The 14643-nt window shown below is 35.5% G+C and overlaps 1 protein-coding gene across 1 annotated transcript in view; it reads right to left on the bottom strand.

Annotated features, from left to right (window-relative positions):
• The window catches only part of LOC108965176 (frequenin-1), a 64563-nt gene that overhangs the window by 6206 nt on the left and 43714 nt on the right, over window positions 1–14643 (bottom strand). The window contains exons 2-5 of the mRNA XM_018927399.1: window positions 13567–13591; window positions 13437–13485; window positions 9548–9637; window positions 2284–2362 (exon numbers count right to left, since the gene is read on the bottom strand). Coding sequence (XP_018782944.1) covers window positions 2284–2362; window positions 9548–9637; window positions 13437–13485; window positions 13567–13591 — 243 coding nt within the window. The remainder of the gene's footprint in view (window positions 1–2283; window positions 2363–9547; window positions 9638–13436; window positions 13486–13566; window positions 13592–14643) is intronic.

Here is a 14643-nt window from a genome sequence, read left to right as displayed (position 1 = left end):
TTTTGAAGATTATCGGATGGCCCATTCATTGAGCCCAATTTTCGAATACTAGTTAGAGCATTTCGACTGGTAGCTGGCGAATTACACGCGTGATACTTTTCGCCAAGGTCTGAATCGACGCAAGGTTGTCCGAATAGACTTTACACTTTACGCTTCCCCACAGCGAAAAGTCTAACAGTGTGATATCACACGATTTCGGTGACCAATCGACCAGCCAAAAATGTGAAATTATCTGATCAACGAAGTGTTGTCTCAATAAATCCGTCTTGTTGAAACCAACTGTTGCCGAGATTATAAGCTTCAATATAGGCATCAAACAGCCAGTTCTTGGCGCGATAACGGTCGCCATCTCCCCGGCATCATTTTTGAAAATTAATTTTGATTCCACTACAAATCACACCCAACCGTTGTTTTTCTGCTTGTATCTCTTCAGGTCGTTTTTCGTCCCAAATGCGGCAAATTCTGCTTGTTTATACAGCCATTGAGTCAGAAATGGGCCACATCGCTGAACAACATTTGGTTCGAAAACGTCATATTTTCTTGGAATTTTTCAAATTTTTTTTATTCGCTTTTAACTTAAGACTTCAACGTGAAAGCCCCATTTCCTTCCATATGTCAGTCCGAGTTGATGCGAACGGCGCCCAATCGACTCTCAACGGTCTTTGGGTGTATACTCAACTTCGATTGCTATATTTTCTTCACTGCATGCTGAACGTAGTCTATTCGTCGAATATTATCCAAGAATAAATAGTGGATCTGAAGATGAATGATGGTGGCGCGTGATCTGTCAAAAAACGGCTTTGAAAAAAGTATCTATTCTTGGATCACCCGTTATAATATTTATAATACGAAGTAACGTTAATATTGAGCTGCCTTATCTTGCAGTTAGGAAGGGACGAAATCAGATCATACCGACATCTACTTCTCATAGAACGAAATTTTGCACCCAGAAAATGTCTTCCTTTATATTAATTTAGAGTAAATAACAATAGTTTTGATATTAGTATGAAAGAAAAATATGTAGAAAAAATATTCCAAAAAGTTGGCAACTGGAAAAAGCTTGATAACCTGTGCATACCTTCCCTAACCTTAGTGCACTGGATGTTTGGGTCTTTATGTAATCGGTTGACTTGATACCGTATATATCCATAAATAGAGTTATGTAAGCATTTTGAACCCAACTTAACTGTTAGCCCAAAAAAATTAAACATGTTACCCTACCCTTCCTTTATTCGCTAATTATTCTATCCAAATTCTGTTTAACTCTGCACCGTTCAAATGTGTTCGTTTTCAGATTGTAGCAATTATATATATCTATTACTGATAAGCAAGTTGGTTTTAAAGTAGATATCAAAATATAATTATAAATGTGAAACTGAACATCACTGACATCGATTTTACACTCTGTTCTCTGATTAATACAATATTTTTTGGTTAAACTTGAAAATGATATTAACTCTTCAAGGCAACTCCGACACTTACTTCACCCTCAGCATAAAATATATAGTATAAATTTTATGGTATGTGTACTCCAAAAGTCACTAAAGTCCTCACTGTAAAAAGCTTACTTTCATATTGTGTCAAATTTTTATTATTTATGCCTCGTAAACTCATTGCTCTAATTTCATTGGTTAGTAAAGACCGCAAGGAAAAATAAATCTCTTACACTAAAATGCTTTTACGCCCACGTAAAATGTTAATACACAAAAGCACCTTGCCATATTTCATGAAAAAATCTCAATAATATGGCAGCAATAAAATGCCAATTGTGAAAATGCGCGAACAGTCGAAAATTATGCAAAAATTCGTGAGGAATAAATCAAACAAAAACAAAAATTGTATGCAACAACAACGAGCGCGACTTTCAAAACAAACTGAATGAAAGGGAAATGCGAATTATCAACTGAACACAGTGTTTTTACGAGAATTGAAGTGGTTGATGGGCTTACAAGGCAATGAAGAAGAAATTCGCCAAAAACGAAGCCACGCGAAAATAATAAAAATGAGAGGATATTGTTTTGATTACGCTACTCAAAAGATTTTTGTACGTATGTATACAATTATGTATATATGTATACATACATAAATGTATGTATTTGTGTCACATTGAAACTGCATGGCTAAGATATAAACAAGTAAATAAATTCTCCACCTACAAACGGATATTACTCACTGTCAAAGCTTTCAATAATATTTATGTGCAATCGATAGAACGATACTTAAGGAAGGCGATAAGGGCGAGAAACACGAAAAAGCATAATACAAACATAGCAATAAACTTACATTGTAATTTCTCATCCAAGTTTCCCTTCGATGTCACGGAGAGGGCGCGTATGAACTCCTCAAATTCTATTGAGCCATCCTGTATGGGCGGGAGTGTGTTCGTCGTGTCCAAATAACAGCAATTTGTGAAGATTTCACGCAGTCCAAAGACAGCGATTGCGGACGTAAAGAAATGCGCAGAAATATATGAGGGAGAGAAAAAAGTGAAAGAATGAAACGTGAAACATTATGTATCATATTTTATGAAATGCCAGTGTATGGCATAATGAGGATGAAATGGTCTGGGTTCAGATAATATACTGCTCATTATTAAAACAACAGCAATTGCAGCATAACTCACTTTCACCACACACCATGCGGAAGCATTTCCTTCCAGCGATAATTTATAATGACATATACAGACATACATGTTAGTTCCAACCTACTTATACAAAAAAAAGAATAACGGGTTACATAGAAGGCGAAAAATAAAATTTTGTTGTGTTGCAACAACTAAATATAACTTAAATAAGTACTAAAAATAGATTAGGAATAAGCGCCTAATTGTAGGCAACAAATATTTATTTTTATCACACTAAAGTGTTGTCTACATTTGGGGCTCCATCATCTATTCAAAAACAAACATTTTAATAAAAATACTCTTCGCATCACCCTGTTTACGCTATGTGTGCAAATACCCGTCAGTCAACCGTAACCGAAACTGTGAACCACGCATACTCGTATAATACACACACACATAGTTATATAATTAGCTCTGCTGACCGAAATTAATCCATAAATCAACAGAATGTCCCTAGACACTGTGGCAACAGCATTCACAGCAGCAGCAACGGTAGCGGATACTCGAATAAAAAATTGTAAAAAAATACAAGTCAGCAGCAGTCATGCTCGAGTGCACTTAACCCAGGTGACCGAACGCTTCAGATGTGCCAGTGAGTGAGTAAGGGTTACACACTATGTAACAGTGACAAAATATTATAGTTTACTATAAGCCCTTGAGCTAGCGCTTTAGATAAGGTGGTTTTGGGATTAAAAGTGATGAGGGTTTCAAATGTTCATTTTTATTGTACCAATTGTGGAGTTATGGTGGGTAAAAGTGTGCTTCACTGAAAAAGCCCACTACTTTTGTATGAACATGTGAATTATATCACCAAATATGATGTATCGTATATTGCAGTAATCAAAAAGTAAAGTGAATTTGTTTCAGAAATGTAAATTCTTGATTTATTCTTCCAAATCCATTTCTCCCTTGCACAGTAACTATTGTACGATAAAGTGCACTTTTGACAACGATTTGTGCGGTCATCGAAATAGTATTTTTTCAATTCCTGCTTCTATGTTAAATAGCTATAAGTCGAATGGAGCCGAATACGAAGCATGCGAAACGATATGAGTCGAATTTTTCACCTCACCTTACTTTTTGACCACAATAGTATATAGGTACCATAAATATTACAATATATACTAATATTACAATATATACATAGAAGGCTGAAGGGCAGTGTATGAGGCTTGCAAATACTTGTAGTTGCCATAAGCAGACAGTTATATTTTTGCGCAATTAAAACCCGTCTAAGATCAAGGTGGTTTCCTAAAATTACTTTCACACAACCACATCCTCTCCATTTTCCGTAAACCATATTTAAGCTGCCGATGAGAAAGCATCCTGAAATAAGAAAAGGTGCGATTACCGAAGAATTGCTAATCAACACTGCTATGCTCATACTGTTCAAAAGATTTAAAGAAACGTTGGCTAAAAATTTCAGGTACTAATTTAAAATCGTTTATACATATGCTGAAAATATACATATACCATTCAAGCGTCCTAGAAATTATGATATTTGTTAAATATTATTTACAATTGATCTTTATTATAAACAAGGACGAGGTCTATCCCACAACAGTCGGATCGAACCCGATTTATACCAGACCTGGGATTGTCAAGTGGACAATTCTCCTCAAAATTATGTCACGAAAGTGTTCTACTGCTAAAACAACAGAGCTGTGAATATTCACAGGTCCCTTGATCAGATCAAAAACCTAGAAGAAACTTGCATGGAAAACTATATGCAGAAGTAAATTGTTAATGAGCAGATCGTTTCCCTTTGAGTTATCACTTAAGAAAACTTCAAAAATGTAACGTTTACTTGAGAAACGGGTTTTGCCACACAGTATTTTCTTATTTTTGGGTTAAGTTTTTCACCATAAAGATTTTCCTTAAGCACTCCCAAGTATTTAAATACATGCTTTGTTAATATCTATTAAATATAAAAGATGCCAATTCTTAATAAACATCAAAATTATAAAATTAAATAATATATTAAGTTTCCTCATAAAATAGTGTCTTCACCTCCTCCTTTAATACAAAACGCCCACGTAATCATACATACTATATATTTAACGATTTTATACAATATCATCGCATTTAACGTTTGTTTCTGTATCATCAACATTAATTTTGTTTTGCTCTAATTGTTTCCGCCCTCAGTGCGGTTTGCGTTTTCTGCTGTTGCTTCTCAATTATCTGCCTCGGTCTTTCGTCAGCCATTCATCAATTCCGTCGATATGTCATTGCCAATGAGGGTAGTATTTGTGCTTTTGTGGTTTGTGGCGATAATCCCTCAATTACTATGAAATTAGTTAATTAAATAATTGTAACGCTTCCGGAGAGAGCGAGACATTGTATGAGTGCGATAAAAACGAAAGTTTGCGAAATTGAAATCGCAGGCAAAATGCCAAAACGAATGTTACACAACGGTATGCACATATTTGGAAATTAATTAATGACATTATCGATTAGGATATTATGAGTCAATATGCTAAGATATCTGAATCTTAGCTACATTCCGTTTGTATGAGTGTCGTGCAACAGTTTTTGGGGCTTATGAAATTAAGCTCAAACCTAAGTGGCTTAAAAAACCTGTAGAGCTTTTGGTTGTTATTAGGTTATTATTATAAATTCTGGGTTTCTTTCTATCGCTTTTTTTNTAATTAAAAATCCCTGGTTGCTAAAGTAATAAGTTATAATTCTTTCTCGTCCCGATTGATTAGTTGAAGAAAATATTCTGGCTTAACTTACAACATTTTACCGCGTTACAACTTTTTCTCTAGGATTTAAAAAAAAAATTTAAAGATATTGACTCATAAATAAAAAAAGAATAATCTCTATTTTTATTAAGCCAGTCTCTTAAATCGAAGTATTTGCTATAGGAGATTTGGTTGTTAAAAAATTCTCCATTAGTTATATTAATAAGTAATTAAAAGACTGCAACTTTCTCTCCTTTCAATGTGAATAACATTTTTCGGACCAACTTATGGTATATGAAAATTACTACATAAGATTAAAATCGGGTATTTGAAAAGAAAGTATTTTAACCACAAAATCTAGGGCTAATGATTTGACTGTAAGGTTTGCCGAAAAATATTCAACGCCAATGATATTCCGAACTTTAAAGCAGATATTTCGATTTTAGGGCCGAGGCGGAGAAAATAATTTTTTACTTATTTATCGTTCTCGAGAAAAGTGGTCATGTATCCAACTAAATAAATGAGTATAAGATATCACTCATGAAACAAATTTACATATTTCTTCATTGCTCATACTAAACTACGGGGTTTTTCAATAAGAGCGCTACAAAAGTAACAAAAATATTGTCCAAATAAATTTCATCCAAATGGGGCCAAAAATAATTGGTTATCATTGAGCGAATGTGATTCCCATTGACAACAACATGCCAGTCTTGATCATCACGGTAGAAGTGCGGTCCAATGACGCCGCCGGTCAAAAAACTGCACCAAATTATAATTTTTTTGGGATGCAATGATGACTCATGGAGTACGTGTGGATTGTTGGCTGACCGATAATGGTTATTTAGCTTATTGACGAAGACATTCAGCCAGAAATTAGCCTCATCTCCGAATATGAATTTTGGATCTAAATTCTGAGCATTTTGAAGTTACATAGCCCAATTCACGAACATAGAATTCTGATGGCCAAAAGGCTTCAGTTTTTGCATCATTTTAATCATTTTGCAAAATTCAACACAACAACGCCACAGAGATATCTTTTGCTGTATATTTTTATCAAATATCAGAGATGGAATCCTGCCCAAAGAAAGAAGCTGTTGGATTCTAGCTAGCAAATATTTCAACAATATTCGGTAATATATATAGAGTCTAGCAAAATCTATTTATTTTAAACTGAAGAGATTAACCGATTTGTAACACCCAGAAGGAAACGACAAAAACCCTACAATATACTTTAATTTAAATTTCGAAATTTCCAGAACGGAAACGAGGGACCCATTGTTGTGCTCCACGAATTGAAACTGCATCGTCTTCGTAAACTTCAATTCACAAAAATCACAAATTTCATTGGTAGCTTTCATGTCATTCTTCCCTGTTTTACACACAAATTTCAAAATATAGCGAATATATCCATTATTTTCACACATTTTTGAACAACTGTAACAGTTTTTTTTTTAAACTTTCCCGAATTTAACTTTTTTTTTGTTAAATGAAGCTTAAATTCTCATCTTTTTAACACTATTTGGTTTGAGACAATTTGATTTATATCACGACATCTATTAACAAAATACGAAAAGACTTTTCCGACTACCCAATATTTTTGGTATAATTCACCAGCATGTCTAACTAAATCTACTCATATTTCCGTCTGTCTGTATATACGGTAACTTGTTTAGGTGCCATACAAACTGACCGATCAAAATCCATTATCACGACAATCGGTTCTACGCAACAGGAATCAACAGATTTTTATCCAGCCAAGGAATGTCAACTCGGCAGTATACAGACTGAAGTTATTGTAAGTGTATGTACTATGTAAATGGTGCTTAAATTTTTTGTTCGATAACTTGTTGCCATTTGAAAGTAAATTTCATAATTCCACTCTCATTGAAACTTTCATACCGATTGGTAATAAACACAAGTTACTCTTGAACCGGATGATGTTTCACCAGAAAAGTCATTCGCACTTTCGATATGTGTGGCGAGGTGTTGCCCCGACAGACCCCTTTACCTTCTGGGCAACTTCCTCTTTCAGACGATCCAATTGTTGTCAAAATCGTATAATGTAGATTAAGGGATCGTAGTAAAAGATTTCTAGCCAATCTCAAAACAAAAAAAAAACAAAAAAAAACAAGGTCTTTTTGATTATTTATCTTGGCTTAGCCATCATGTGCGCCACTTTTACACGATTCGACCATGACTGATATCGCTTGACCTTGTCATAGTGAACCCACCTTTCATAACTGAGACTATCTGGGGTAATCTATCTAGGGTAATCTTTTTTCATATAAAAAAAATTTGTTTGCATTTTCTTTTCCCTTATGACCTTAGAATTAATGTAGAAGCTCACTTTAATATTGGACGGTTTCGGAAAAGGCCCAAAAATAATAATACCGTTCGACTTTCGGAGCGCTCGGAGTGCACACCTAGTACAGTACACACCAGTACCTCAAACTTTAAACATGTTCTTCTCAAAACACACTGTTTTAAACTGTCGAACTACTCAACCGATTTGCTAAAATTTTTTTAATGTTCAGAAAACGCCTGGATATCGTCCCTTATAGATTCATACTTTTTTGTAATTTATTGACAATCTTATGACAAAATGTATGTTAAAAGACATAGGTAAAAATTAAAAAAAAAAAGTTAATTACTTCTTAATTTATCAACATTTTTTCAGGATTCTAGAAGAGATGATTACAATTCATGCACTTTTTAAGAATAAATGGGTTTTTTGTGTTTCAGATGATCCAAACATGAAAAATCGTGTCCGCCAGTGAAAAAACGCATCACATTCACCCAGCCATTTCTACGACAGATGTCCTCAAAAAATGTTTTTATACACTCCGCGATATACCTCATGATATGTGGAAAAAGTTCTATTGTAGAATAAAAATTTCTATAAATGCCAAAAAAAAAAATAGGCTAGATGTATGGTAATCTATTTTTTTAGCTAACTCACGTGGCACCAATACATGGTTATTTTTGTATCCAGCCTTATTTAAAACGTTCCCAACTGGTGTACAGCTCCTGGGAAGTAAAGGCGTGATAGTTGAACTTGACAATTTCCACTTTCTTGCAACATTTTCAATAATTCTCCATGAATTTGGACAAGAAAATGAATAGAACTGAATCGACGAAACCAAAAATGTGCATACTTTTGCTGTTACCGTATCAGACTATAACACTTTTCAAGTTTTCCGCCTCGTGACTTGAGTGTTTTTATGTTTTTGTGAAAAGAAAAGTCTAAAATATAAAGTCTTTTCTCTTCATTGGTATTCATCTTGGAGGCTTACACAAACAATTCTGAGTCAAGAAAATACAAAACTCTCAGAGAAGTTTTTTATTACGGAATCTTATCTCTGTAATGACTTATAGTGCAACCCTATGGCACTTATACAACAAAATAGTGTTGCTAGAGAAATCCAATGCAAAAGTAAAGGATTTTTCGTTACTAAATCTAATATTATGGATTAATGTCCTCCCTACCTTTAATGATCAGTTTTAATAACCCAGAGTCTAGCCATGCAAGTTGACAAATTTTCCACTACAAACAAGATAACTCCAAGTTTTGCCGAAAATAAATTAAATCCACGTAGAAAGCACAAGGAAACACAAATTTTTTGAGTATTCCTTTAAATGCAACACTAAAAAGGCATTAGCTTTAAATCAGCTACAACAACGCTTGCCAAAAATAGCTACAATTTCTGTTGCATTTTTTAAGTGTTGCAAAATGCGATCAAGTCACGCATACATACATGCAACAGCAGCTGCAACTTGAGTGGCAAATCCACTCACATAATGTCCGGGGCGCGAAGTCAAACTTTTGGCGTTTATTTTGTTCGAAAACATTTATTTCTGCTTGTTTCTTGTCGCCTTGTGATTGCATGCAATTGAGTGTGGGCTACATACACGCCCACACCATTACACACACCCAAGTTGGAGGACGCAGAGCGCATGCTGTGGCAGCATATGCTGTGCGACTAAGCAAAATTTCATTGCATCAACTTATTTCATTTATCAACATCATTCATTCACTCATTCTTGCACAACTACTTTGCGCTGAAAAGTCACATGGAAACACACATTTATAGGTAATCCTTCATGCTCTCACACACACATACATGGCAGTATACAATTTTAGCTTAGCACTTGTTGAGAAATGTGCAGTTCGTTTTTTATAGAAATTTATATAATGTGGTGTAGTGCATGTGTATTTCCTTATTTATATACTTACATTATTCTCGTCGAACACTCGAAACACCAGCGAGGCAAATTTACTGGGATCGCCTTGCGGAAAGAATTGTTTGTAGATTTTTATAAAACCCTAAGGTGTGTACATATGTATGTATGTATAGACGCGAAAGCGAATGGTGATTTTTGTTGTTTTTGTAGTCATTATACACGCGCATTTGTAAATGTCACAGTTTTGTAGCGCAAATATTAAACGTTGCGTATACGCCAAGGCAGCCAACGCATGCGGGCGCAAGACGCACAAGTGGAGTGGGTGTGTGGCGCGTGTGACATAAGTAGATATTTCACAAAGCCGCAACCAAACGCGATATGACACACATGCAAGCGCGCGTTGGTGTTTATTTTGATTTCACGTTTATAAATGCGGGCGGGTATGTGGGTGTCAGTGTGTGTGTGCGTGTTTCCGCGTTGAACATTTGCGCGTTGAGAAAAGTGTTTTGTAGACGAACGGCGACGCGCCAACGCATGCCAAAATAGTGACACATGACACCGAATGAAATGACAATGCGCCCGTGACAGTGGTTGCGATAACAAAAGGTGACATTGTATGTAGCGGCGGGTGGTGATGGCGAAACCATTTGAAAGCGAGAATGGCAAACGTTTGATTTTAAGGAGAGCAACATTGTTGTGTTTAGTAGTTGTATTCACAGTTGTTTGTTGTATTGACGTGCGTTGAAATGGAAGAAGATGGTATAATTCAAAGCAACATTTGGTTTTGTTTGCGCGCGTAAAAGCGTGGACAACAAAAAAGCACACAGCAACAGTGACAAACGCGACAGCAGTCAAAAAGCAACAACAACACGCAGCAAATGAGAATCATCAGCAGTCAATCAGTGTTAGAAATGATGAACAGACAAGTGCGTTGTTGTTGTTGTTGTGTCACCAAGCGATTGAGACGTCGATTTCCGCAGCCGAAAGACAATTAACGTTGTACAATTTAAATAGTGTTTATTTGCACATTGTTGTTGTTGTTTTTTTTTTTTTTTTAGCAGCGCGCGCACAAGTGCCAATCAGCGACATTAGATTGTCATTCATTTGCATTTTCCGTTTATCACAGTTGTTTATTGCCGTCAAGTTCGCAGCGAGTGTCAAGTTGCAAATTTTTTATGGTTTCGAGTTAACGCGCGAGTGCGAGTGTGAGCGCGTTGTGCGTCGGCAATTAGCACGTTTTATGATCGCAATTATGTTGTTTAGTTAGGTTATGTATTTTTTTTTTTTTTTTTTTTTTTTTTTTTTTTTTATTTTTTTTTTTTTTTTTTTTTTTTTTTTGTTTAATATCCATTTAATGAGTTTTATTCGATGGCAGTGAAAAAGACAGAAAAATGTTAAAATGCAAAAATGAGTAAATTGTTGAAATATTTGTTAAAAATTATATACAAATCTGTTGATTTTACTGTAGTAATAAAAATTTTAAAATATTTTGTAGACTTTTCTGAGCAACTGTTTATTGAATTCGAATTTTAAAGCAATATACCATAATTTACAATACACGTTTTAAGAACCACGCCAACGGCGGCTCTTGAACTGGTACTAAACCTGCCACCTATAGACCTCTGCTGAAAACGCAGCAAACTGGCAGCTAGAGAATTTACTGAGCAGAGTTAGATACAAAGCAACCTTTTAGTTTGCCGAACCACTGCAGTATATTACAAGTCGAGGTCTTCACTATTGCGAATACAGCAGAGCTGGCCTCTAATACACCTGCAGACAACATCTACGTGGATTACCAAACAGCAATCAAGGCAGTAACCTTGTATCGTATATCAGCCAGAATTGATTTAGTAAGCATGGCGGCAGTGGAAAGTATTGCCAAAAGCATGCAACTTCACTTCACTGCGTGCCTTGTGAACTACAAAAGCGTCGAGGGTAATAAGATAGTGGACGAGGTTGCCAAGAATGGTCTGCGACTAACATTCGAAAACGTGATCAACGCTGGGAATCCCATGCATTATCTATAGAACTATTCTGAAGAGAAGCATGGTAAAGAAAGTCAAGAGCTAATGGAACGAGCTACCAGGGTGCAACACTGCAAAAGTCATGTGCAGAACGGTAGATCGAAAGTACACAAAATTACTTTTGGCACTCGATAAAAGAGAGTGAACGAATATGATTGAAATACTAGTTGGTCACTCTCCGGTGGCGACACACACCGATCGAGAAGACTGCAGGAAATGTCTAGAGAAGAGCACCAGGGAAACCATGGAGCATATCGTGTTCACTTTTCCCGCATTTAGGCTACGCTTTAAGCACATGGGGTCCCCATTGTATGATACACTATCTCCTCGATAGTGAGGCCACAGAGTCTGAAGGATTATTACTCCTCTTGGACGTAGGAACTGAACTGTAGGCATCGCAAGGGACAAAACTGACCCATGCGTGGCTTATTAGCCTACCAAATTAACTAAACCTTACTTTACATATTATTTATTACTATCACCCTTGCTATAATGTATAAATATGTTAAAATAAGGAAACTGATCATGAACAACAAGGCACATATCCTTGTAAAACTCAGAAAGGTAAAAGAAAACCTCTTTGGTGAATATCGCAGCTAGCGGTGATCGGATCTTCGAGATTCTAATCTTCCATAAAGCTAGTAAAAGTGGCTCTATCGATGATTGGACACTGTATAGGGAATGGCTACATACAAGTCCAAGTTAAAAAAAGAGCTCTTCGTGGATAGCCTTCTGCGGAAGTGAAAAGAACTACCATGCGTTCTCTCATTTATAGAGAAAAATCTACTTCATTGGGGTAGCTGAGAAATAAGAATAGTGACTGGACAGTGATGAGCAACATCTTTCCAGTATACAGAATTCCTTCAAACCTTTCTTGTCTGGCTCTGATGCATCGTACCGACGCAAGATTAGATTAGGACCATATTGTGAAGGCGTGAAGACTGGCTAAGATTGTGTTTATACCGAATCCCGGAAATATCTCACGTCGGTGCAAGGTCTTCAGACCCAACTGAAAACGTTTAAGAGACTCATGTATCTGCATATTAGGAGTATAATACCGAGTAGTAAACTGTTAAGGGCCCAACATGCTTATATAAAAGGCAAGTCGGTCGACACTGTTTTGTAGTATCATGGCTGGAGGTTGGCTTTATGTGCAAAGAATTTGCTTTAGATATCTATCTCGACCTCAAGAGGCATTCAACAATGTGCCTGAGGTGGAATCGAAACTTATGCACCTCATTTGAACAAATCATTATGAAACTATTTTTCTTTTTATTCTATATATAATTATACTTATAATGTCTTACCGGGTTCTAATCAAAAATCGAATTTTAACAGGCCAAAATTTAACAGAATCTCGGGTGATATTCAACTTTTTTTTTTTTAACTCTAACATTTTGTCAATTTTTGATATTTTTTTTAATCGTATGTCCCTGTACGGGATAGCTTCTACTTTAACTCGATCTTTCTATTTTTAAGATTCATCTACAGAGTAGGTCGGAATCACTGCAACAGTGGGGTTTTCAAAAAAAACTCGACCATATTTTCTGAAAGATATAAAAATATACGTTTTTAGGTTGTCATACTAGGTATTTTTTTTATAGTAGGAGGAAGCGTCGAAACCCGGAGTACCGGACTTTAATCCACCAAACCTAACTTACACCCATCTCATGTATCTGCCACGGGATCACTGAACAAAGTATTACTTCTGGGGCTTCTTAAAATTTACAATATACGTAACGTTAAAGCCTGAAAAACGAACTGTACACTATATTAGTGTTATAATCATAGCTGCTCAGAGAAAGTTTTAATTTTTTGGTTTTTATTTTAATTTTGTGTTAATTTTTTACCCATTTAATTTTCCTGTTTTAAAAAATAATTTCTTGGTTAATATGGCTCCATATACGTAAAACTTACTTGCTCTGTGAGTAAACCATTGGGACAGTCTTTCAGGAATCCTTTGTGCCTATTTTATGTAAAATAATTTTAAACAAATATATATCATATAATTTTTTGTATTTTATTGGCTTTTTATTTAGGGGCTTACCATTGTCGAATTTCTTTTTCTGTGACTGAAATCAAAAAAGGAAAAAAATATTAAAGTCGCTTCAATTACATACAATTAGGAAAAAATTATTAAAGTGAGTAAAAATTCCGAAATCATCCAAAAATCTGTATAAATATAATAAATAAATAATAAGTGACTGGTTATATGTCTTTAAAGAACTTCACATAATTACTCAGGTTTAGTGGTCCGAACTTCTGGTAAATTTTGGCGAGAGCAGTTGAAACTTTTACTATCCAGTTCTTTTATAATATAGTATTTAATCATTGTTCAAAGGTACAAAAAATAAGTTTACAAAGTTTGCAGAGGGTGGAAAAAATGCCAAGTCCTCCTCGTCACAATATCTATTGTCAAGATTTCAAATTGTATCGGATTTTGAACTAATTCAATTCAAATTTCACTATCGCAAGAAATAACAAAACTGAGAACATTCATAAAAATTGCCAATATTCAAAAGGTTAAGTGGATTATTTGACTAAGTTGGAACCACATATTTTAAAGTCTATACCATTAAATTCGGGTCAAAATATTTGGATATCATTGAGCGGTAGCGATTCCCATTCACACTAACGTGCCGGTCACCTAATCATCACGGAAGGAGAACGGTCCAATTACGCCGCCGGCTCATAAACCGCACCAAATCGTAATTTTTTCGGAATGCAATGTTGACTCAAGGAGTACGTGTGGATTACTGTGTGACCAAAAACTCATATTTGGTTTATTGACGAAGCCATTCAGCCAGTAATTACCCTCATCGCTGAAGATGATTTTTAAATGAAAATCCAGATCATTTTGGGCAACAATTTGTTCCAAATTCACGAACATACGACGATTTTGGTAGGCCAAGATCTTTTCGCAAAATGTGCCACGACGACGTCACAGAGATACCCACCGCATGGAAGACTGATTTGGGTCTTCCTCAATTGATGCACTGGCGGCAGCAATATTTTCGTCACTACAGGACTTCTTTGTCTCACTGTCACGGAAACATTTGTACTGTGCTTGTGGATTCAAATGCTTCCACTAGATGCTCAATTGTTGATCTGATAGAACGATTAT

Source organism: Bactrocera latifrons, unplaced genomic scaffold, assembly GCF_001853355.1.
Source record: "Bactrocera latifrons isolate USDA-ARS-PBARC rearing strain unplaced genomic scaffold, ASM185335v1 scaffold_136, whole genome shotgun sequence".
In the NCBI taxonomy this organism is placed as follows: Eukaryota; Metazoa; Arthropoda; class Insecta; order Diptera; family Tephritidae; genus Bactrocera; species Bactrocera latifrons.
This window is presented reverse-complemented; position numbering and strand designations above follow the sequence as displayed.